At 41.3% G+C, this 25,312-nt stretch overlaps 1 protein-coding gene across 5 annotated transcripts in view; it reads right to left on the reverse strand.

Annotated features, from left to right (window-relative positions):
* cep112 (centrosomal protein 112) overlaps positions 1-25,312 on the reverse strand; it is a 105,091-nt gene that overhangs the window by 58,321 nt on the left and 21,458 nt on the right. For 4 of the 5 annotated variants that reach the window (XM_029277793.2, XM_065964985.1, XM_029277792.2 and 1 more), the window contains 10 exons: positions 23,444-23,530; positions 19,765-19,864; positions 19,242-19,360; positions 18,557-18,700; positions 14,528-14,694; positions 14,185-14,314; positions 13,983-14,075; positions 13,732-13,791; positions 12,430-12,509; positions 528-663 (listed from right to left, as the gene is read on the reverse strand). In XM_029277793.2, coding sequence (XP_029133626.1) covers positions 528-663; positions 12,430-12,509; positions 13,732-13,791; positions 13,983-14,075; positions 14,185-14,314; positions 14,528-14,694; positions 18,557-18,700; positions 19,242-19,360; positions 19,765-19,864; positions 23,444-23,530 — 1,116 coding nt within the window. The remainder of the gene's footprint in view (positions 1-527; positions 664-12,429; positions 12,510-13,731; positions 13,792-13,982; positions 14,076-14,184; positions 14,315-14,527; positions 14,695-18,556; positions 18,701-19,241; positions 19,361-19,764; positions 19,865-23,443; positions 23,531-25,312) is intronic. The other variant, XM_020636259.3, reaches the window with a different exon arrangement.

Genomic DNA, 25,312 nt, shown 5'->3' on the forward strand with positions numbered 1-25,312 from the left:
GTTATCTGCAGATGCCATGTGCGATATTGCATCCCCATCACAGATGCCTGCTTTTGAACTGGGTGGTGATAACAAGCCCGATGGTCCCTCTCCTCTGCAGCCCAGAGGACACAGCGTCCATTATTTTGAAACAGAGAGTCAAATTTGGACTTGTCAGGACAAGTGTTGAACTCAGGACAGTTTTCCACTTTGCCTCAGTCCACTTTAAATGAGCCCTGAACCAGAGTAGGCGCCAATATTTCTGGATCTGGTAAATATATGGTTTCCAATATGCATGGTACAGTTTGAGTTTGAGTTTGAGTTTGTGAATGTAGTGATGATATGTGTTCACACACAATGGATTCTGGAAGTGTTCCTGTCTGAGCCCGGTGATGTCAACTACAGAATCGTTTCTGTTTTTGTGCAGAGCCCGAAGTGCACGGACATCCAACCATTGTTTTTGTGCCTTGTGGTCTGCATGAAGGGATTTCTTCAGATTCTTTTATTTTATCCTAAATATTTGTGTGTACGTGTGCGTGTAATCAGACCTGGAGTTTCATGTCCACATATGCCTTCTCCGAACTGAGCTCCACCTGCCTCTTGAACTGCTCCAGTGCGATATCAGCCTGCTGGATCTGCTGCCTTTGGCTCTCCCTGGCTCGGTCCAGCTGGCTCTCCATCTCTCTTCAAAACCAAACACACACACGCACACACATAGAATAAGTAAATTAAGCCATAAAAAGACCAGAAATCCAGACATTCTTTGTTCAGAAAGTTATCTTTGTATTAAAATTTCCAAAACAGTCGTTACGAAGGGCTTTCATGTTGGATGAAAAAGAAAGAGAAGAAATACAAAGACGGATATAGAAGCAAGCTGAACTCAGAGCATGATTTGTTTTCCACTTAATTGTGCTGATATCTGAAAATAGACGGCAAAAAATACTTGAGAATCATTTGATAACATTTCTTATTTTTGTCATGTTCTTTTGATTTAAAGAGTAGTGTGAAGAGGGGAGAAAATAGGATCTTTTTAGCATAGAATTCTACACTGTCACCTTGAATAACCTTTGTTTGTATGTGTGTGTGTGTGTGTGTGTGTGTGTGTGTGTGTGTGTGTGTGTGTGTGTGTGTGTGTGTGTGTGTGTGTGTGTGTGTGTGTGTGTCTTCAACATAGGTTCACACTGCTGCAACTGATGCTAGATGTCAGGTCAGAGAGCTGCAGGATGACGGGTAAACGAAGAGGGACAGCAGATACCGAGAGCTGTCAGTGCCCAGGTGAGAGGAACCAGCCACAAATTCATAAACAGCCGTACCAATCAGCTGTCAAATCCAGCCCACGGAGGGTTTGTGGGTTTATGTGTATGTAGGGGGACAGGAGCACATGTCAGGATGGATGGATAGAGTATGGATAAGATCGACAGCACTGGAAGAGAAGGACGAGTACGGAGGTGTTGTTTTTGTAAACAAACCTCAGGATTTGCATTGTGAGATTCAAAGTCAGATAGCGATCATGTCATTAATCTTATTTCTCTATAAAGGATGTGTAGTTCAGGCAAAGACACTTTAACAGCATGTTATTTGATTCGAGGTTCACCTTCCTCATTTACCATGATTCTTTTAGGCGACTGGCAAGAACAAACAAATATCAGGGAAACAAAAAGTGCTCCTTATTATGACTGATGATGAAACTCTATCAAGTCACACACAGTGTGAATTTCATACAACATACCAAAACTTGCTAACATTTGCCAGATTTGATCTACTATTCAACACTTGTCATATGACATTCATAACAGATTAGGTTTAAAAGAAGAAAATGTTGCTTGAATTCGCTTCATAATTTGGAAAATATTACCATTATCATCATTGTTTGTTGTTTCTAAAGCCGGGCGATTACGGACAGGAATTTATTAAGTTTTCCTCACAATATTTTGGAGTGTGCCATTTCTTTGAAAACATAAAGGTTAATATCTCATCCTGCACTTGGTTGATTTACTCATTAAACTCGTATTAAATAATCATCCTAGTTTTGTCATAAATGCTTCAACACAAACAGCTTCTTTGCACAGCTGTGAAATTACCAACTTTTTACTAAAACCCTTCAAAGTAAGAACAAGTTTTTATTCTCTTGTGCTTGTTTTGCATAAGTAGTGCATGTTTGATTAGCTGCTGAAAAATGGTGTTACATTTTCATAAAAACTGTTCACCTTTGACCTGAAACACCAGCTGAAGCAGATTCCTCTGTGCAGCAGAGATACATCTGCTCAGCAGTTCTCTGCTGCAGGGGTTCTTCTTCTACTGATTAATGCACAAAGATGACAACGGAGGAGAGAGAGGATGACTGTCTTAGCAGAGTTTTCTTTTTCATTTTAAGTATGTCTTTTCTGGCAACTTGTGAATTTCTGTTTGGATGATTATTCCCTGTGGAGGAAATAATTACTTCTTGGCCAGTGGGTAAGACTTTAGACCAATTAGAAGTGCAGCTATTACAAAATGACAACACACACACACCACGGGAGGAGGACGAGGGCACTTGGCGCATTTAACTGTATTTCAAAAAGCTGGAGGACTCAGCGTGTGTGTGTGTGTGTTTGTGTGTGTTCATAAATTCATCCCAAGGGTAAGGATCATTAACACACACACATATAGAAGAACTGTATAGAGTAAGCTATAGTCTAATCCTGCACACACATATTTATAAAGTTTGCATTTTTGAACACTGATAAATCACTTCTCATAGTCAGAACAATATCTTGAAGGGTTTATAAAGATAGAACAATGAATGGAAAAACAATGGAAACAGAAAGACAGACAGAGGAGATAAAAACAGCAAAATGAAAAGAGGAGACAAAAAAAAGCAAAGAGCAGAGGCAGAGGATTGAAAAAGGAATGTGCAAGCTTTCTCTTCTCTTTACAGTGTTCTGTCTCTTTGTAATTTTGGTCTCTCTCATGTCGGACATCAAACGCCAAAGAAATTGTTTTTTCTCTCTCTCTCTCTCCCAATTTTGTGTACTCTGTAATTATTAATCAGTCTCGTTGCATGACTGCCTTCCGGGCTCCGACAGACACAAAGGATGTGTGGAGAGACTAAGATGGGGTGGGAAAAAAAAAAAAGAGGAAAGAAAGACGAAAAAAGAGTGAGGAAGATGGAAAAGAGGATGTCACAGAAATAGAAAGTTTTTTAAACTTCTAAGGCAGAGCAGAAATGAATTGGGTGTGTGTCTCGCTTGAGAGGCGTTGGAGTGCACGTGCGTGTGTATAGGGGCCTTTGTTCATGAGCTACAGTCCCAAAGTCTGCGTGTGACTGACAACTCTACTCAAGGAAATGCTCTATGACTAAGTCTGAGCTGGCTGCTGGGTCTACACCTCAGAGGAAACGCCAAAAAAAGTCACTGAAGCGAACTTCAAGTATTTGACAGACTGAAACATATTATACTCTAACAGTGGGGAGAGCAGGTGAACACATGGCACCTTCCTCTGAGAATAGCTGTGCTTCTGTGTATTTCTGCGAGTGACTGCGTGTGGTCACTGGAGCAGTAGACTGTGTGTCACCATCAATAACAGAGCAATGAGGGTGAGATGAGAGGACAGAGAAAAAGAGTCAGGGAGGCCTGGCAGGGAGAAACACAAGAGGGTAGAGGAAAGAGAGGGGTGCCAGCTCCAGGGCGGCCGGTTGGCTTTAAATGGATCTCTGGTCAGAAAAGTGGAAGGAGAGGAGGCTCAAATTAAAGATGTGCCTTCTCTTAAGAGGAAGTCCTCTCATCCCTCAATCCTAAAGGGCTGTTTAAAGGGGAGGAAGAGAGGGAGAGGAGTGTTTGTTCTGCAGAGGGTGAGGGAGCTTCCGCCATCCAGCCGCCTGGCAGACAGGAGGGATGCCGGCGTTTTCCGGACTGCCCTGACCACACAATGCCACGTGCCTGCTGTGGCGACTCACTGTATATAAACAGTAACATACACGTGCATTTCACTCAAGAGTACACATTAAAGGTAGTACACAAAGAGCCCATTGTAATTGCTTATGCAAATATTCTTGTCATGTAAGCGGAGTATTTAAGGTTTGTATGGGCTGTTATGTGGGTGGAACAGTGCATGGAAAAGACTGACAAACGGACTAGAATGCACGCTCGCTTCTAGTCTAAGAAGACAAGAGAGCGAGGGTGTGTTTGAGCAACGTGGTGTGTGTGTGCGCGCGCGCGAGTGCACACGAGTGCCCGCGCATCAGCGTCTGTGAGCTCATCCGAACGGAATGATAACGAATCCACAGACACATCAAAGGGGGCCTGGAAAAGAAAGAAAGAGGGAGCACAGAAAAAGAGAGAGAGAAAATGCAAAAAAAAAACTGAGATATTCGGCGCCCTCTGAAGAGAAAATAAAACAGACTTGGTTTTCATCCGCATCCCCAGAGAAAAAAGAGAAAAGGGAGAGAAAATAATAAAAGACAGAAAACAGACGCAGAATAGGAGACAGACCACAAATAAAGAGAGATTGCACAAGGGCAACAAAATATTAAAGACAGAGAGAGTTAAATAGACAGAGAGAGTGAGAGAGAAGAAAACAAAATCATTGAGCTTGAAGGCTTTAAAACTGCCTACACATGTGGCCTGTTTATAATTTGACATCAGGATGTGGCATAAAATGGCCACAGAGTATACGCAGGAACGATGAGTCATTACTATCACACCTCAGCATCAGCATCAGTACACACCAGTCTTTTGGGTAATTGCCTCAGTAGTGTCACTACAAGTGAGCGTAGAAATATAACCACCTCCCTGTACTTGTTTGTACTTTTCAGTATTTTACCAGCCTTGTGGCTTTAAAGGTCACATACTTTCCTCTTTTTCAACCACTTTAAATAAGGCTCAGAGCTCCCCAAAAACATGTCTGTGAATTTTCTTGTTCTAAATCCACTCTGGTCCTGTATTTGATCATATCTATAAACCCCTCTATTTCAGCCCTGCTCAGAACAGGCTGTTTCTGTGTCTGTAGCTTTAAATGTAAATGAGCTGTGTCTGACCGCGCCCCCTCTCTGGAAGGAGATGTGGCTCAGGCTTTCTTGCTCCATGTCCTATTGTTTACGGTGAGAAGGCAGACTCAGGGCAGAACAAACACCTAGCTGTGGGAGTGTCACCCACCTGGGGGAGGGGATTACTGCCCTTTGTAATGTCATGAAGGGATGATCTCCAAGCGGCCTGTTTGAGGACACATTTTCTGAAAAAGTGGAGCAGGCAAAAGAAGGAGAGGATGTATTTTATTCATAATTGGGGGATTAAACAGGCTAGGGACACATATTAGTGTTAGAAAAACATGTTTAATATATTTTGTTTATATGCGATATGTGACCATTAAAGCTGACTGTAAACTTTCTTAAGCAGAAATGACAAAAAATATCTTCAAACTGAGAATATTTTCTGGGTTCCTAAGACTTCCATGAAAGTTATTTTAACATTTTTAGGCTTTGAACTTTTGGCCAAAAAACCAGGCCAGCAGGGTGTCCAAGACAAGGTTACAATTTCTGACATTTTAAATAAAAAAATCTATCAAGTAACTGGTATATTAAACACATGATGGAATTAATTGTTGGTTGCAGCGCTTCATAGAGTCCTTTTAAAGAAAGTTCAAGACTAGCTTTAGCCCCTGTTTGCTGCATGCTGCAGGAGGGAAAAGGGCTTAGTTCCTTGCTCAAGCATTGGCGGATGACATTTCAATTCCTCCACACAAACGGTTTCCTTTAAAGCTCATGCACTCCCATCAACGCTGGGGATGAAACCAGTGACTTTCCCTCGCATTAGTTTGTGTATCACAGCCAAATGTACACTCTAAGGAAAGAGACGGATGAAGAGGATTCTGGTGCAGCCCAGCACGCTGACAGCACCACTATGTGGGCGGATAAACATGTGGGTGGGATAGAACATACAGTCCATCACATACTTTTAAATGGATCTGGAGTTTAGGGAAGAACTAAGGAGTTATTTCATAATTTAATAGAAGAAGTTTGTAGTCCACTATAATGAAGAGACGCAGGAGAGGAGAGGAGAGGAGAGGACAGGAGAGGACAGGGGAGGGGAGAGGAGAGGAGAGGAGAGGACAGGACAGGACAGGAGAGTTTACTCATGACATGGTTGAGAACAGGGTTTTTCCTGCCTTGGTTGTCAATTAGATGCTATTTGGCTTCATGAATTATGCAGACTGCAGCATGATATGCTAAATCAACTAGCCATGAGTCCCCAAAGTCAACATACTGTATTTACATATCTCCAACATTACACAATGGAAAATACAGCTGGAAGGATTTGAACGAAACAACCGAAGCTGGAAGGCAATCTTAAGAGATTGAGATGTGTCGGTGAATTTAATTTACTCATCCAGCTTCAATTCTTATTCACACTGCCACAGCATGTTTGTAAGTGAGCAAGCTTAATGTAAAAAATGTCAAATGAGGTTATGCATGATAAATGCATAGGCGAGGCAAGGCGTTTAAGACTATTACATCATGAACATGTCATGATCTCAATCAGGGGCAAATTAAATGAGATGTGCAATGATCAGATATGACAAGAAACTTTAATATGCCTCATTATCTATCAATGCAATATTCAAAAAGAGCAGAGAAACACTGCCTGGCTGTGCTCAATCAGACATCCTTGCAGTGACACTAGACTCTAAACTAATCTGAATTAACAAACATCTTTTCTTCTTGTTTTTTGTGGGTTTTGAAAGCATTTATCACTATTTATAAAGAACATTTTTAATTAGAAGCCATGCTTAAAATAAGTGTTTAATACATTCATTATGATATTGTACATTGCAATAGTATCTGAGAATGTAGATGACCTTTAACATAGAGAGCCGTGCCTATAGGACCCAGATAAAGAGCTCTTTACAATATTCCTTTAGTCAGGTCTGTGGTATCGAACCGGCGCTTAACCCATCTCCATCCTCCCCTCTCAGTGCAGTTGCCATGGGAGTGAATATCGAGCCCTGGTGAAGCTTTTCAATATTCAAGATCCATACCTCCACCTGCTCCAGCACCCTTAAACACTAACTGGGGGTTGCAGGCTGCAAAGCCCTCTGCTCCGATACCTCTGGTGGTCCCTCTCTGGACCACCATCCCTGCTTCCCCTTTCCATCCCTTCTGTCATGGGAGAGGAATGCTGAGAAAGATAAGATTACTTCAAAGACACACACACATGGATGTAAGGTTTGCATGTGCACACAAACACAAACACACACACACATAACATGAAAGAACGTACTGGATGCATCCTACACCTTTAAGAGTAGAGGGGCAGTATCTCATGCAAGCATGTGTGCATGCATGCTGAAAGAATAAAGAGACAATGACGAACAAAGCAAACGGCAGCTTGGTGATGTGTTGTGTAAAGAAAATGAAACAATGGAGGAAAGAAACTTTAAATTAGGGATGAAGAGGAGTATGACTGAAGAAAACAGTTCTCTCTACACAACACGACACATCACATCCTTGACGGCACGAGTGTGTGCGCAGGTTTTGGACATGCACCGACAAAACCAGTGTGTAGCCTCTAGAAAAGGCGAGCACACTTTCCCTCCAGCTGCCTAAAGTCAACGCTGCCTCTCTGAACTGTAAGCGATCAAACTGAGCACAAGTTACAGCTGAGACACAGACAGCTCGCACCACACCTCAGCAGGCACATGGTTTTGATAAGCCAGCTGGGTGCCAAGCAGCCAAAAAGAAGGACTAGAGGTACGGAGAGGAGAGTGGGGGAAAAAAAAAAGGCAGCTCCTTCATATGGAGAGGAATACCATGGTCGAGAAATAGACCAGCTGTTTTCCTTTTTCCCTTCTTTAAACATTCAGGTGATTTTCTGATGTTTTTAGAATTGTGATTCGGAGGTCACTGCTGCCAGAGCAGGCAAGCTGTTCCCCAGATGAGCTCCATCTCTCCCTCTCTCTCTCTCTCCCGCTCCCTGTCCCCCCTCCCCCCTCTGTGGTGCATCTCTCCATCTCTATGCTAATGCCCCATAATGATCTGAGGCACGTTGGGATGAAAGAAGAGGAGAGAAACTTGTTCTCCGCACAGCTTTGTAGTGCTTTCTGTTGTTGTTGCTATAGAAACACCGAGCTGGAACACAAATTGACGTAGCAATGCTTATTTGCATGGCAGGACAGCGTGGTTTTCTTTCATACAGGATAGAAAGAGTGGGTGTAAACTATAGGAAAGGAAAGGTTGTACTTCACAGCTATATACGCTTTACAATCCTATATGCCAACACATTTCTTCGTCATCAGTTGTCGCACTTATGCAAAGAAGATGCTGAAATTCTAAACGTGAAAGCAGACATTAATAAGTCTGTGTTGATATACTTTTAAATGCTAGAATGATCAACAAACACAGATAAAATACACATCATAAAACGGTGCACACACCTCTCAGGATCTGACACATGGAAGGCATTTTGAGCAGTTCAACTTATTTAATTTCATCATCCATCCTCCCATCTTCACACACACACACCTACGTGCGGTCTTGCTTTGACTTTGAAGTTCTCCTGGATCGCCTTTAAAGGCCGTCAGTGTTGTCACGACAGCAGGCAGGTAGAAAACATCAGACTGCTTAGTGTGTGTGTGTGTGTGTGTGTGTGTGTGTGTGTTGAGCCTGAGTACTTAATTAGCCGAGAGCCCGATGGGCCACTTGCCGTTTCTCAGTGTTTAACACTAAACGAGGGAATGACTGGCTCGTTACTGATACTAACAACAAGGATAATTTATGCATAAACGGATCTGTCTGCTGTGTGTAAGCGTCGTCCTCTGTCGCCGGGCTCACAATGACAAGCACAAACAATAAGCAGGCGCAACCATCAATGTCCTTTTGCATCTTTACTCTGAATACTAAACGCCTTAAAACTCAGAAATATGTTTTTATGCTGTTTCACATTAACAGAAACACAAAGGAGCAGTAATGAAAGCCATTCCCTACAGCTTAATACAATCTCCTGTTTGCAAAAAGAAAAAAAGATTCATCCCTGTTTTTAGAGGCCACTTAAGGAGTGTTTGGCTAATGCAGAAAGTGCCTTGGGGGCACTGATGAGGACCCAAGAATGAAGCAACTACAGCCCCTCTCAACCCATTCTGTTTAATCCACAAACAGTTGAAAAACCTCTCGAGAGGCTGATGGCACTGTGACTGGCCTGGGCTGTGGATGTCTGGAACCGGAGCTGTTGTTGAGAATGTTGAATGGCAGCTGAGCTTACAGCCACGTTTTCCACATAGATCCGTGTTGGCTTTACTCGACTGCACTCACTTAGAACTGAAAAAGTATTTTTGTTCTACTTTGTTTTTCTACTGCGAGTGTAGACGCTCACTGAAAGGCCGGGTTCTTAACTGAGCACCATGGCACAACTGTGAGAAACAACTGCATTGTGTAGCCAGCAAGAACTTTAAATAAATGTACTTAAATGTGTTTGCTGCCAAAGTGAACCTCAAAAATTCATTCAACAATAAGTCATCACCACAGAATTGTGACAGCATTGTGACAAGTCTCCCTAGTTGAAGGTTTTCTACTAAAACCTTGCCAATAAATGTTTGTTTGCAAGTTAGTGTGCGAGAGTTTGATCCCCTACGAACTTGTCTCATGAAATAGAAGTACAAAGAATTTTTCTGTTTTGAATTTCTCACCAACCAATTAGTGGCTGCTTGTCAAAAGTAACAGAAAAAAGAAATAGGAACTATCCAACACTGTTGTTAACAGAAACAAAACAGTACCTGTTCCAAAAGAGTAGAGTCAAACTACAGACTGGAAATGTGGCAAAATCCTGGAGGACACATTGTAGTCTTACCAGGGAAACTGTAATCTGCCTGAGACCAAGTGATGTGGTCCAGTATGGGATTAATTACTCAGTGGAATGTACTGAGTGGCTGGATGACTGATTGGCTGAAGTCTAGGCTGAGTGTGCCCGAGTAGTTCTGCAGGGAAGGGAGTAATGGAGCTCAGGGGTGAGAGAAGGAAGCTAAGGTGGTGGTGGGTCTGTACTCCTAGAGGAGTTCATGTGAATACAAGTGCAAAGGATTAGTTCAGTCAGCATCTGCAGCTTGAGCATTTTGAGTTGAGGTATTTCTCAAAGTGCTTCCACACTTGAAGACTTCCTGAAGTTTTCAGGCTGAGCTGCATGTGTAAACGCAAGCAAGACAAAGTTTTCAAACTGAATTTACCTGGACTTTCTCCCGCATGATAAATATTCCTCATGAAGTCTGGGTGAATGGATGTGAGAACGTCTAATATTCAGGAAAGATTCAGGAAAATTCACCGCAAATGAGCAAGAGAGTGTGGTGACGTTTATCTCCTGCGACCAATGCACAAAAATAGATTTCATGCACATGACTGGTGTGATCTCCAAACATGGAAATAAACTGCTTCATGATGTTTTCTGTCCACCAGTATGTTATCCTCGTGAATGTGTTGACCTACAGATAGGATTGATATCAAGGTGAAAGTTCTATTATAACGTCATATACTGGACTGAGGAGCCTCATCGTCTGCCACTTTCATGTTGTTCTTTTTTCCATCATGCCGTGCCTCCTGAGATCCTCCCTCACCCCTCCCGTCCGATAGAGATAATCTCCCACTATGAGGGACGTGTGAAACAACCAACTCAGGAGGGTTTCAGAGGCAGTCCGCAAGACATTTTCTAGAAATGTTCAGGAGTGTTCATGTGACAAGAGAGTCAGACTCTTTCATTTACTTCTGATTTCATCCTTGTAAAATAGTTATGTGATTTTGAATGCCAGCCCATAATAAAGGCCTACACACATGACGTTACAGATCTATAATTAATGCTGCTACTTTTTAGTTAAAAAGTTCAGACTTCAGCACTCTAACACCTTATTAAAAGAAGCCAGAAGCAAACATTTGCACGTGTACATCCAGAAAACAAAAAGCTATTCTGTATATATTAGTCAGAGTTTCGGATGAATTTAAACCACATATTGTCTCCATCAGCTTCTAATGGATACATCTGGCTCTTTAGATGATAAATACTCTAATCACCAGATAGTTGATGACGGTAGATTCTTATTTGTTCCCTTCAAAGAATTGCAGACGCAAGCTCGAGCCCAGCAGGATGAAAATGAATCAAAACAAAATGCTGAAAAGCTCTAAAATGCTTAACAGAGCTAGGGAGAACTAAAGGGTTGATAAGTTGATCATATCTGTGGGTTCATCATGAGGAGCGAGCCCTTTATATTATTTATTTTACATTGATTAGTGCAGCTTTGACATATTTCAGCTAAACATTCCTTTAACTTTTCCTTTAATTTATACAATCAGACACACCTTCTGAGTGTAATGCTTTCCTTCAAGACGACACAAACGCCTATCTCCCATGAAGTTCTGATCTGTGAGTTTCCAGGCTCTCATCTTGAACCGTACTACGCACAGTTATAAAAAAGAAGAAGAAGATCAAAGCGTGTTCAAGTGTTGGCTTGTTAAAGCCAAACTCCACCTTTAATCAGAATTCATGCACACTGTTTCCATGATCAAAGTCAGCAGACGTAAACAACTCTCTATTAAAGTTTGAGGCCAAAAAGTCAGGGCTCAAATGTTTGATACTGATAATTAGAAATGAAATGTTCTGCTAACATCACATATGGTAACTTTGTGACCAAACGGGTGAATCTCAGTACAATCAGTTAGAAAGCAGAACATCTGTCCTAATACCCCTCTACTAACCCCAGGCTGTATTTACCTCTGGTATTGTGATTTTATGATATTCTCTGATTACAATCATTATTACCAGTACTTAAAAAGCAAACAAACACACAACACGTACCTGAAGTCTCCCTGACTGGATTACAGCTAATAATATATCTAAAAGCTGTCAGTTGCACACATCTGAAAAACACTTGTTTGCCGAACTTCTGATGGTGTCTGACACTCAGACGTTTTGGTGTAGAGGAAAGGAGAGAGAGTCTCAGTATAGTGTTTACAACATATCCAAGAGAGTGGATGGAGTAACAGTCCAATGCATTGATGACAGTTTCTGAAGAGAAGAAAAGAGTATAACGCTTCTTCACTAAGCACAGGAAGATCAAACCAGTCACGCAGAAGTTGCAGAATTTAAACGTATACGACCTGCGTTCACACACGGGCTCACCCTGACTTCTTGCGCAAATCTTACGAGGGGGCTGGCAGGAAATAGTTTGGGTGAAAATGTTTATCCTTTTCCGTTCACACATGCAGCTCATCCCAGAGTTTTGTGCATGCATGAAAAAGCTACAAGCTTGTTGTTGTTATAGTAACATAATAGATTTAAATTACTGTAAAGCTCTATAGATAAAACGCCTTTTACATTGCCTTACATTGGATGACATACTCAAAGACTGTTATACTATCATTTATAGGGCAGCAGTCTCCCAGCAGACATGTGTAGGGAAAAAGGTAAAACATGCATGTTTTTGTATTATTTCTCACTGTACCTGAGTGCATCTTCTAGTTTAGCTATCTTCTTCTTAGCATCTGTTCTCTCTCTCTCTGCTTCACTCTGGATAACCAAGACCTGAGGAAGAGAGGAGAACGAGAGAGGGGGGGGGGGGGGAGAGGGAGAGAGAGAGAGACAGGGAGAGAGAGAGAGAGAGAGAGAGAGAGAGAGAGAGAGAGAGAGAGAGAGAGAAGTGTAAGTGAGTTCAACAGCAGACACCATCAAGCATCACTCAACAAAACTCTCCTGCCTGTGACCCTGAGCATCTGCTCACGTCTCTTCTCTCTATCACCCCATCAAAAGTAGCATCTGAGCCTCTCTGCCTGCATAGAGGGCCTCTCACTCTGGATCTATGGCAGCCATATGGGCTCTTCTTATGTCCAGATACCGTACTCTGGCCTCCTGAACGTGTTTCATTTACCACTCCTGAGGAGTGGAAAGAGGAGTCTTTCAAGGGGAAATAAAAGAGGAGAATAAACGAGTGAGCCGTTTTCATCTCGTGTCACCTTGCAGAATGAAGAAAGAAAGCACAAATTAAATAAAAATCGACTGAATAAGAGTAAACACAAAGACATCTTAACTAAACTGGTGGCTTTCTTTTGGAGAAGCTTTCTTTAAATTGTCACTGACCCTGATAAAAGTGCACAGAGACCTGCTAAGTTCTTGCAGGTGTATCCGACCAGAGGGGCCCGTCTCTGGGTATGCCAGCCTGCCACCAGTGCACATATTAAATGTGGCGCTTTGAAGATGACCCAGGTGCAGCAGGTCTTTAAAACCCGTTTTTCACCTTAGACGTCTAGCCTTCACTGATCTGGTCCAGCTCAGATCAGTAACAATGGTCTCCTCACTTCATGGTTTACAGCTGCTCTATGGCTTTGATGAGGGTCTCTCAAAAGTAAAAACCTGAGTGAAGGACCAATTAAATGCGGGCCTGGGTGCACTGACAGCGCCTACTTAAGACAGAAAAATGCCCCCTTTGAATGTCCTCTTTTACCCAAGTTTATCTGGATAAGCCTACGACTTTCTTTCTCAACTTCCTTTCCTTGATAACTCTTCTGCTAAATTATAAATCCTCCTCTTTCTTCTCCGTCCAGCCCCACATCTACCTGTTAATCATGGCTCAGATTTTACTAGACCAGACATAAAATCTAAGAGAAAAGGGAACCAAAAGGAACATGTGACTCCAGGGCTTTGATCTCCACTTGACCGTAATAACTTTGTCCAGGGCTGTTTCAATGCAACGACAGAAGCTATGGAGCTCAGTGGCTCAGATTTCCCTGAAGGAGAAAGAACACGCTACCTTTTTCTCACAGTTGATCTGCAGTTCATCTTTTTCCTGCTGAAACTTTATCCCTTGATCCTGAGAGGAAGTAGAAATGATGACACTTTGACACATCATGAAATAAAAGTCCACTATCACTTCAAGCTTTCAAAGCTGGTTTTGCTACATTGAAACAAATAAAAAAAGCATACCATATGGTCTTAATGCGTTACATGCAAACACAAGTGTGTATGCACAGTTACACATGGAAAAAAAATCCTGACTCCTACCCTGACTTGTTGGTGTTTTCGATGTTCACTGTCCAGGAGCTGCTGCTTAAAATGAGCTATAGAATTCTCTAAGTCCTCGATCACCTCAGAGGCCTGGAAGAGAGAACAGAGAACGCAGTTTCATTTGGAGCCTGATTGAATTTGGTGTCAATCAACATTTAGACTGCTTGTAGACTGTGTTGTGCTGATGCAGATTGCAGACCTTAGCAGCAGACAGTGCATGCTCCTGGTGCAAGTGGCTCATGTCAGTCTCATGTTTGGCTTGGAGTTTCAGCACAGCATGCTCGTGTTGCTCACTTTGCTGCTCCTTCTCCCTCTGCAGAATAAGAAGTCTGTGTGCATTTGAGAGCATCATAGTATGGTTAATACAAATACTGATGTTTTGATATTTAAACATCACCAATAAAGAGCTACATTATTAAAGCTGTTAAGTTTTGACTTAACACATTTAAAGGGTATCTCGGCATCAAACATTTACGTAACAAAATAAAACTGTATTGTATAAAACTGCAGATGAGGATAATTCTCCACGTGTCATTGCTCACTCTTTCACAGACCTTCTGTTGGCCTCTTGCAGTTCAGCACTGATGGATGCAATGTGGATCTCCAACTGGGCCTTCTCCTGTGTCACCTTCTGACGCAGCACGTTGCCCTTCTCCACCTCCACCGACTGTTGCTTCACCCGCTGCTCCAGCCCATGCATCGTTTGCTCCTGAAGTGTTATTATAGAAAAACACCTAAGTCAGGTGCATGCTCCCATACTGAAGAGTTCAATGTTCAAATATAGCAGTGTGATTTACAAAGGAGTGGCCCACCTCTCTGACTTTATCTTTCATTATATTACTTATTTATTTTGAAGTCTCAAGTACTTCACTTCAAAGCATTAGCAACTCTTGGACTTAAAATAGACTATCTTGAACAATCACTTACCAAAGACCCAGTCTGCATCTGTAAGGTTTCTAGTGCTTTAACTCCAAGCTACTATTTCCCTTAGGTGTCCCATTTGGATTAACTCATTTATTAAGACTGAAAACCTCAGAAGTGTCCAAAGGACAAAAGTCGTCAGCCCTCTTCAGACCGCCTGTTATGCCCTTGTTACTTCTCGCCTTCACCATGAATGTTGTTGAAAGGTAGTAAGAGAGTGTAAACTTTACTGTATTTGAACATCAGGAAATAAAATCAGTGATTAATATCCATACAATGGATATTGGCCACTGCTAATGATACTCCATTGGCTTATAAAAACAATAATCCATCTGATGAAGATAAGGTCTGCAGGCCCTGATTTCATGGAAAAAGCCCACTCTGAACACGGCCCCTTGCCATGCGTGACTTTGTGTTTGTGTGACAGTATGGAATGCAGCATGGGCAGCCTGATAAAGGTGATGACGGGGTGCTGATTAAAGAAGGAGTGTGCTGGCCCATTTAGTCGATGACTGAGACAGGCGATGACAAGATGTGGAGTGAGGAGGGAGCGGTGTTTTTTTGAAAAAAAAAAAAAAAAATGTATAAGAGCAGTGCCGCGTCAGGCTGGTGAGAGAGATTTTTGTCATTGTGTTAGCAGTGTAGAGTGCTAAGGAAAGAAACAAGGGGCCTGTGTTGTGCTGGGACGCGTGCTGACACTTAGCTCTCTGGCAGGAGATGAAAAAAGCCTTTCTCCAGGCTGAGGCTGGACCGAGCACACCTGGACACACTCAGAGGGAGAAAATTACATCCCCTAATTAGGTGTTTGAGAAGGAGAATTACAAGGTGTGAAGAGCAGACTACATAAGCTTCCCTTCAGAAACTGAGAAGTGATAGACTCTTTGAAGAGGGAAAGAAATATGTCATTTTTCTTTTAAGTCATTGATAGATGAGCTTTTATGTTTTTTTTTGTAAGAAATAATGCGAGGAAGTGAAGCTTGTCAGGCTCTGTGTATGCATGCTCGTCTTTTATATGAAAAAAAAACAATAAGAAGAAAATGAATAAAAACATTTACTCATAATTGGGTCCCTTTTGGAGGGGACGAATGCTTTTATTTGTATCATCCTTACTACAGTAACTCTCCCATATGATATTAAAGGAGGTTGTACTCAAATATAAAATGTAAGACTTAATTTCTGTTATAAAATGACAAATAAGTCGAGATGATCATTTTTCAGTTGTCCACAGATAATGTCCTACTTAAGCTGATATCTGTAATTTATTCCCAACTTTAAACTACACAGATTCTTTGTTATTATGGAGAGGAAAATATTGAGGATGTGTTTGTTGTCGATTGTTTATACAGGTAGTTTGTCTTATTCATCAAGACATCACATCTCTATGTCTCCTTTTGATGCCTTTATTTAGAGATAGTACAGTGGATAGAGTCAGAAATCAGAGAGAGAGAGAGAGAGAGAGAGAGAGAGAGAGAGAGAGTGGGGAAAAGGAGCCACAGGTCGGATTTGAACCCCGGCCGTCAGCTTGGATGACCATAGTTTCTGTACATGGGGTGCGGGCACTAACCACTAGGCTACCTAGTGTAATATTGTTGTAATATTTAAGTTATTTGGTGCTCATACTGTACATTAAAATACAAAACCTGGAGAGTATTTCAGACCTTTTAAACCTATTCCTCGCAACAAACTAAAAAAACCTCAACAATCAGCAAAGTGCTTTAAATGAAGGCGTATTTCTTCTACCTCATCTGGAACAATCAGACAACATTAATCATGTCTCTATTATCAGTCATTTGGATATGGACATGCATGGACTGCAGTCAAAGAGTGTTTCTGGTCCAATACCCAGTCAGACATCGGCTTGTCTTCATTTTCAAACACCTACTCAGTCACTCTATCCTCTCTGCCCTCCGCATAGATAACGTCCAAAAATAACAACATCTGACATATCTGTAAGCCCCTTGTGAGATCTTTGATGCGCGTCGGATAGAAATACAACCAGGTAGCGATGGGCAGATGAGCATTCTTCATTTCACCGTTGCCCATACCAGATCAGTATTTTTGAATAAACATGAATCATCAATCTGAGTTTGTCTTGGCTCGCGTTCTTTATACGTGAGCCGAGTGAACTTTTCACACCGTGTCCCACATTTCAACTTTTATCAGAAGCTACATCTCCCCCTCATCGTAGGCAGAGAAGTAGTCATGGCCGTTTACTGAACACACTCGGTTACTTAGTCTGGTGGTACCTCCTGGGTCAACTCCACCCATATCTTGTTATTATTTGTAAAACTATACTTGTAAAACTTACAGCAACAAGTGAAGAGAGCCAGCCAGACCTTTTCACAATAAAAGAAGAAGAACACTGATCCTGGAGGAGTGAGAGATACAAACCTCTTAAAACAATGGCGTCGTATTAACTTTCCTAAGATATAGTCCACTTTGAACACAATTGTGAGTGTGTGCGTGTGGGTCAGCCTAAACTCTTAGCAGGGGAGCAGCTAATTTACAGTGACAGAAGGCTCTTTTCATCCTTTGTGGCCTTGTCTGTCCTTAATTATTAAAAGAGGGGTCTTACCCGCGGCCCTGCACTGTCCAGTGTTTGATGCCTCTTAAATGCGGGCCTGCTGACAGATTAAGGCCAGAAGCAATATGTGTGTATGTGTGATACCTATGACAGCCCATGAATGTTGATACTGATAACAATACTGTTTATTAAAGCAGCGCATTCTGCTGGCCTCTGGTGTTGATGATCCCCACTAATGAAATGTGCACGATCCTACTTAAAACCAAAAGTCCTTTCATGTGACATCAAAGAAACTGTTGCTTTGGGGAGGTGTGTGTGCACAACCATTGCCTCAAAAAGGATTTAATACACACTTGGATCAAAGACCTTCATGAAGATGACAGATGTAAGATACGAGAGCCATTCTCACCCAGAGGTAACAGGATATTTCCTTTCATTTGAGCCATGGAGTTGCAAACTGTGGGTCACATTTTTGAGTTAGAGATGTGTACACCTTCATTTTAGTTCAACAAGGCCGGACCTTTATGCAACAAAGCATTCATATGGTAACCAAGAATCCTGTTTATTCTTTGGGTTTATTATGGTGTCTGGTGAAAAAAAAACGATTTTTGCCTAACAGCAGGTGAATGAACTTTCCAAAGCTGCACTGGTGCTCGTTCCCTTTTTTGAGAAAGTGATGATCACAGACTGAGGAGCTAAGTAGTAAACATGATGTGCAGCGGCAGTGTTGCAGAAGCCAATATGCTAGCATGCAAATTTCAAATGTGCTGATGCTTTAAGAATCGAATCGTAGTCAAGTTACCACAAGCACAAATCATGTTTATTTCTAATAATGTTCCCACCTCCATGCTGTAGAGACATTTTAAAAATAGGATATCATAATGACTCTTACTGAGCTCACATGAAGTGACACAAGGTATTCCTCTTGGTTTGGGAAATACAAACACATGTCTCTCTGTGTCTTAATCACTGCAGACATGAGCCCTGTAATGATTGTATCTGTGTTGTTGTCTTTGTATTCAATTTATATCTATATGGGGCGCTGTTAGCCTAGTGGTTAGTGAGTGCACCCCGTGTACAGAGGCTATGGTCCTCCAAGCAGGCGTCCGTCTGTTCCTGTACTCACAGTTGCCTGAGACCGAGCGTTGTGCTCAGCCTCCATCTTAGCCAGCCTGTGGTTGGTGTCCTCCAGCAGCTCCTGGATGCTCTCAGTGTGTTTCTTCTGCAACTCAAACTTCTCCTGCTCCATCTCTGTCACAGCGGCATGCAGCTGGAACAGCACGGTACAGCTACATATCAGTCACAGTTTTCTCCCCCACCCCTTATATCTTCATGACATGCTTTGATTTTTTTCTTCTTCCATGTAAATGTATTTTTTAAGTCATGTCATATCTTGCACATTCATGTGGAATAACAATCCCTTATGTAGCCAGGCAGGGTTTTTCATTATTACATCTGAGGAATAAATCTTCCACAAGGTTGCTCATCACATGCTAAGTGACCCAAAAGAGTTAAGTAGAAATTTCATTAAGAACGTATTGAGCCCCAGCAGCAGGGTAAGCTAAAGCTATCAGGAGTTAAAACACAATTTACCCAGGCCAGAGAGCATTAATTTTTCATCACTCTAAAACACACACTAACTTAAGAACAGCATGAAAGAATAAAGATTTTTCCAGCAGTATAGCCAGGTCTGTCTGCTTGCAGCTAAGTCTGCCAGTCTCATGCTATCAAACAGTCTTCCTGTGGCTCAAGGCAGCTTGCAAGGGGGTTGAGCTGCAGCCTGTCCAAGCCCTTCAACTTCTACCTCATACCTTCTTCTCCAACTCGTTTTTCAAGGAGTCGGCGCCCTGATCAGACATCTTCTTCAGCTCTGCAATCTGCTTCTCTTTGCTCTCGCAGATGACCTGGGATTCCCGCAGCACACTTTGAACTGCGGGGAGAGCACAAAGACACACACAAACAGCAGTCAGGCTCTGCCCCAGGGTGTGAACATAGATGGACCCATGTCAGTAAATCAATGGCAATATCGATTCTGACTCGATCGAATGGCCAGTAGCACCTCTCTTAGTCAAGTTTATGTTCTTTTCTTTTGTGTCTTTGAAGACACATGTGAGCACAAAGGACAAAAAAAGCAGGGAAGGGGATGCGTAGCATAAAGGAGAAAACATAGATAATGTGATTAAATTTGAGATTGAGCACACAGCTGCAGAACGTCAGCCTGCACCAGTTCAGCCTCATGTGGACTTGTATCTCTCTGGGCTCTCTACGCTGAGTGTTCTGGGACATGAGTATAAACATCCTTCCAGTTAACCCTGCAATCCTGAGACTTCTCACCTTTCTTCTCCAGCTTATGGATCAGCTCCTCCGATTCCCTCTGCTTGACCCGGTACATGCTCTTCATCTCCTCAATCTCACCATTCTTTCGATCAAGAATCTAGGGAGCAGAAGGGAGATATTTTGAACACCTACATGAGAATATTCATCCTTTTTAATACTAAGAAGAATGGGGTAATCTTGCTTATATTATGATAGGTTCATGTTTAAGTGTCTTTTTAGAGCATTTTAGCCCCAGCAGTAGATATCACAGATGTGAATCCAGGATCTGTAAATTAAAATGTGTTCAAAAAGAAAGTTCAGAATCATTGCTCAGGGTCCTTAAAGGCTTAATTGCCCTCAGGGGCGTGGCCAGACTTTTTTTGAAAGTACATCACCACAACCTCAAAAACATAGTTATTTTTTAGAATGTATTTATTTTTATGTGTTCATAACGTTTCAGTTTAAAGAGTGGTTATGTCTAAATGCAGATGTTGTCAAATAAATGAGTAATCGTATTTTATAATCGTGATCTCAATAACAATCAGAAATAATCGAGATTATGATTGTTGCTGTTATCGAGTAGACCGTATATGTAGCACATTTATAAGGCCTCATGGATTAAGAAAACGTTTGTGTGAAAATATGGAACCCCAGATATTCTCAACGTAAACAGGAACAGATGTTTGTTTACATGAAAACAAAAGAATGGTCAAAAACTTATTCTAATCTACACACTTAATTTTTTCTCTAAATGATAAAAGATTTAATTAGATTATTAGTTACATATTTCCCACTGCCATAAAAGCCTTATGCCCTTTATTAGTATCGTTAAACAAAAACAAAAAAGCTCTTTCATTTCTGTATTTGTCCCATTAGAGGTACATTGAACATTTTGTAGACATAATTCACTGACCGACATGACATGACTTTATCTTCCACACGTCTATTCAATCCTAAGGAGGCTATGGGCTAACTGAGTGAAATGGCATCTGAGTGAACACCTGTGCTGAGGTGTGATGAGGTAACTGCATCTGCTTGCTGCTGCCATCTGTGAGTCATTAGTTAAATTAGAGTATGGAGAGTTGGATCTCAAGTATTAAACGACAGTCTAGCACTCTCCATGTTGAGATAAGGGGTCTATACATGTGCACGTTATACAGTTAGTCTAAAGTCTTCAGCCAAATGCGTTGTCAGGCACACTGTGCTTTTTGCAAAACAGTTTATTTTAATACCATAGTTAAAACCAACCTTTCATGTTCTGTAGGATGAATCCATATTCAACTGTTTTTATACCACAGAACCAAATCCACTCTGCTTTTAAGGTAAACTATCCAATATTAATGTTGTTAAAGCCTCTTTTTAAGCATACCTGGTGATGATTTTGTCATTTTTATCAGACAGAAGGTAACAAAACAAGTCCAAAAGCAGGTGATGTTATGTTTTTTGGCTGAAAAGGCAGAAAGAAAAGAGCGCTGATTTTCCATGAAGGACTGTCCCAGAGCCCAAAAGACTTCATCTGTGTCGCATTTTGTTCTATTCAAGTGCACTTAGTCACCAAGCCTGTCATCCTCTTTGTGAATGGGATGGGGGAGATGAAAGGAGGATGGGGCAGCTGGAGCAAAGTTCACAGAACATTTAGGGATGCCCAATTTTTTTCCATTTCACCACTGGAGAGATTGTACTCTTTTTAGGGGTCCACCCAGCAAGGTGATGACAGACTGAAAGGTCAAGGGAGAGTGCCATACAAGGTGGGAAATGACAGTGTTTAGGGTGCCCATTTTAGGCTTTTATAAGACGCCCTAATGCAGGGGGAATCCTACATGGCTGTACATGACTTTAAACAAAACCAGTGAATGGAGAACGCAAAAAAAAGAATTGAAAAAGAAACAAAAACTATGACATCTTGAGTTACAAACTCTGTGTGTTCTGTATGCAGACAGAATCAGTAGAGTTTGAAAACAGCTATGAATCACCATTCTGAGTACACGGTGGTCATCTGCTAATCTCAAGTCATTTACATGTTAAGAATAACAAGATGATGAAGCGATGCTCCTTCACCTGAGGCCATTAAATATTTGAGCAGTACACACAGCACTGATCCGCAGCATTTAGCATACAACACTCAGGCCTGTTCGCTCATTACCTTCTCCATTTCAAGCAGCGGGACAATGACCAGTAGCCTTTCGGCAGCCTATTCATAATTCATGAGGAGACTAATTAAAACTAAAGCTAGCTTGCCCACCTTCCATCAGGCTCGTCAAAGAGCACCCCTGAATCACTCCCCTTTGAAGATATAAGAGTGAAAACTGAGGAAAATTCGGAGGAAATTAAATCGGACATAACTCGCAATCTGTATGTAATTAAAGAGAGGGAGAGCGAGCTAGCTGTCATTCTGTCTCTTGTCAAACAAAGAAGCAATGGGCACCTTCAAGTGGAGAGAAAATTGGAGTGTTTTTTCCCAGCAGTTTTATTAAAAGCTTCTGTGTGGCAGCAAAGGAAGCGTGACAGATCCCAGGTGCTTGATCTGCAGCCTAACTGATGGGCACCTAGTGTGAAATAAAACAGCTTTGCTGCCATTTTCACCAGCTGACAAGAGGCCTTTGAAGAGCTGTTAATTTGCAGGATTGGGCGATGAGAAGAGGAGAGACTTCGCTTCTTTCCTTTTCATTAGCCAGCAAATGGAATCAAGAGACGATGATGGGTATCGTAATGCAGGTTAACTAGTTTATGTGAGCGCCCGAGTTAACAAATCGGCCTTCAAACTCTCCGAGAAGAAATAATCTAGTCCTTTGAACCTTTATTTATGTTTTATTTTCAATATTTAAGATTATATTTTGAGGATTCTGAAGACATATTTTAAGTGTAGTTTCTTCTTCTTCACAGCCAAATAAAGCACTGGAGGACTGGGGTTGTGCACCATTCAGTATTTAATGTAGCGCTCGACCAATATGGGAGTTTTGGGGCCGATACATAAACCGATATTAGGAAGAGAAAAAATCTGATACCGATAAACAGGCTGATATCTTGCTCTGATCTATGCTCAATGATTGATATAGATAAACACATTTATTGCGTCTATTCCTCCAATGCAGTTATCAAACATAGATAATCAATATAACGAAGACAAGATGGTGACTCAACTGGAAAGAAAAGGTGATGCACACATGTATGTGCAACGATGACAATGCTTGTTGTAATCTATATAGCGCCCTTTGCTGGTGAAAGAGAACTGCTAGTGTAATACAATCAAAACTCAAATGAATGATTTCTAAATTGGTGAATAAATCTTGTAATATCGGCACATATCTGTGATAAAATTAGCCGATACCGATAGTAGCGTATCAAGCTACTATCAAGCCGATATTATCGCCTGGCCGATTATCAGTTGGGCTCTAATCTTTTGTAGATGAATGAATAAATAAAACACTAGTGCTGTTTAAAGAGCACTGACAAACATTTAGATTTTAAGTTAAGTCATTAATATTCAATAAATAGTTACCAGATTTAGATGTTTTCTATTAGTTCTCAATGCACATTTTTCTTCTTTTTCACCGTGATGTTGTTTCTCCACCATCATTACAAATCATGGAATAAGTGACATCAATAAGACTCTTTTACACGACAAACTCAGACTACAAAATGGCTAAATATCCATCCAAAGATGGAAACTAGTGCTGGTAGAGAATTTACAACCTACTTTCTCCACATCTGCATCGTGTCTCTGCTGCAGCCTCAATTTCTCCTCCTGGTGCTTTGCCTCGAGGACCTTGATTTTCATTTCACTCTGGAAAACAAAACAAAAAGAAAAAGTTATTCTTTCCTTTTATTGCAAAAACAACATCTACTTGAGGTGATGATACATTATTTATAACCAGGCAAACAGAGCAACAGCAGCTTTTGTTACAGGATGTTCAACATTTACATTTTTGTCTTCACATTTTGTTTTAGACTTGTGCTTTGGAAAGAAAAAAAACAAAAAAACATCATCCACAGTGACAGGATAACAGAGATAGCATAATGAAAGAAAATATAGTGAGCCCTGCCCTACACAGAAGCACAGCTGATGATGAAATAAACCACATTAACATTTAAAAACATTTATCCAAGTGCAGGGCTTCAAAAAAGAGTGTGAAGACAAGATGTACTCTGTGTGTGTGTGTCTTTGCCATCAGATTTTCAGTCGTTCTAAAGTGACAGTGTGTGTTTGTTTGTGTGTGTGCTTCTGCCTACACCTAGCAGTTATCATGAAAAGTGGCTGCCTTCATTTGAACACAGTTTTCCACAGGATCAAAAGTTCAGCGTTGTCATGTGCATGTTGGAGCAGATCTCAGTAAGCCAGAGGGCTTCCCAACTGAAGCTAAATTAAACCATAATGACCTTAATCACCTTCTGTAATTGACTAAGTTTTGATTCCATTTTCATCTTGTATGGTCTCTTTAGACTAAACGAGCTATTAGTCATTTGTCATTACTGGAAAAATAATGAACACATACCGGCTTGACAGTGTTATTCAAAAAGGGCTTGGTTTTTCTTTTTGAAAGGCCTTCCCTTTGCATGACTGCATTTGTCTGCATTGAGCCAATAATAGGACATGACTGTTTTTACAACTGCATGAAGTCGCTGATAAGTTGAAGAAAATTTTGTGTCAAAAGTTCAGCGAACAATTTCTTGAGCTGAGGACGAACATAGAGTGACTTCAACGGTCAGCACACACGGGGTAACAAAAGTGAGAAACATTAAACGGGAGAGAAATATTTTCTACTCTCAGAAGGAGAGCTAACTTTTGACTGCGGTTGTCAGGTTGCAGAGAAGAAGCTCAAGTGGTCATGTTAAATATCACGAGTTGATCTTCTTGTACACATGAATATACTTAAAGATCTGAGACACTGTGGTAAATCATTTACTGGCCTTCCATCTTATAGTCTCAGATGAGTTGATAATAAAGCGAGAAATGAGGAAGACTCAGTTTGTGTCTGTTATATGAGTTTTTAAAGATGGCAGATGCCCGTGCACCTGCTCATGTGTTTGACCAATAAGCATAAGCAACATCTGGAATAATGACTGTATATTATGTCACTCGATGTTCCTGATGTGTTTGGAGAGTACCTGCTCTGTAACAGAAGCTAAACATGTGCCTCTAAACAGTCTACTAAGAATTCAGATACTTCAGAAATTGAAAAAGAAATCAAACCAAATAAAGGAATGATCCTCCAAAAGCCATCCTAAGCCACATGTGTAGGCCATGTCCCAAATTGACCCCGTTCTGGATGGGTATATTTGAAGCCTTTTTATACACGTGTTATTGATCCTCAGCTATTGACTGCATTGTGGTGTAGTCCAACAGGATCCACCACTCACAACTTCAAAGGGGCGGCTAGAACCTTCTCTACTTTGTTTACTAGACTTTTGATACTCCCTTGTTGGAAGACGGTTGGATGACCATCCCAAAAGCGCTTGGGTGGAGGAGGTAATGACCCTTATTAAACCTGAACAGCTTACATGTGTTGCCTTAGGCACCACCAAGAAGAATTAAAAGATCTGTCAACCGCTTCTGTCTTTGTTTGAG

Source organism: Labrus bergylta, chromosome 16 (genome assembly GCF_963930695.1).
Source record: "Labrus bergylta chromosome 16, fLabBer1.1, whole genome shotgun sequence".
NCBI lineage: Eukaryota > Metazoa > Chordata > Actinopteri > Labriformes > Labridae > Labrus > Labrus bergylta.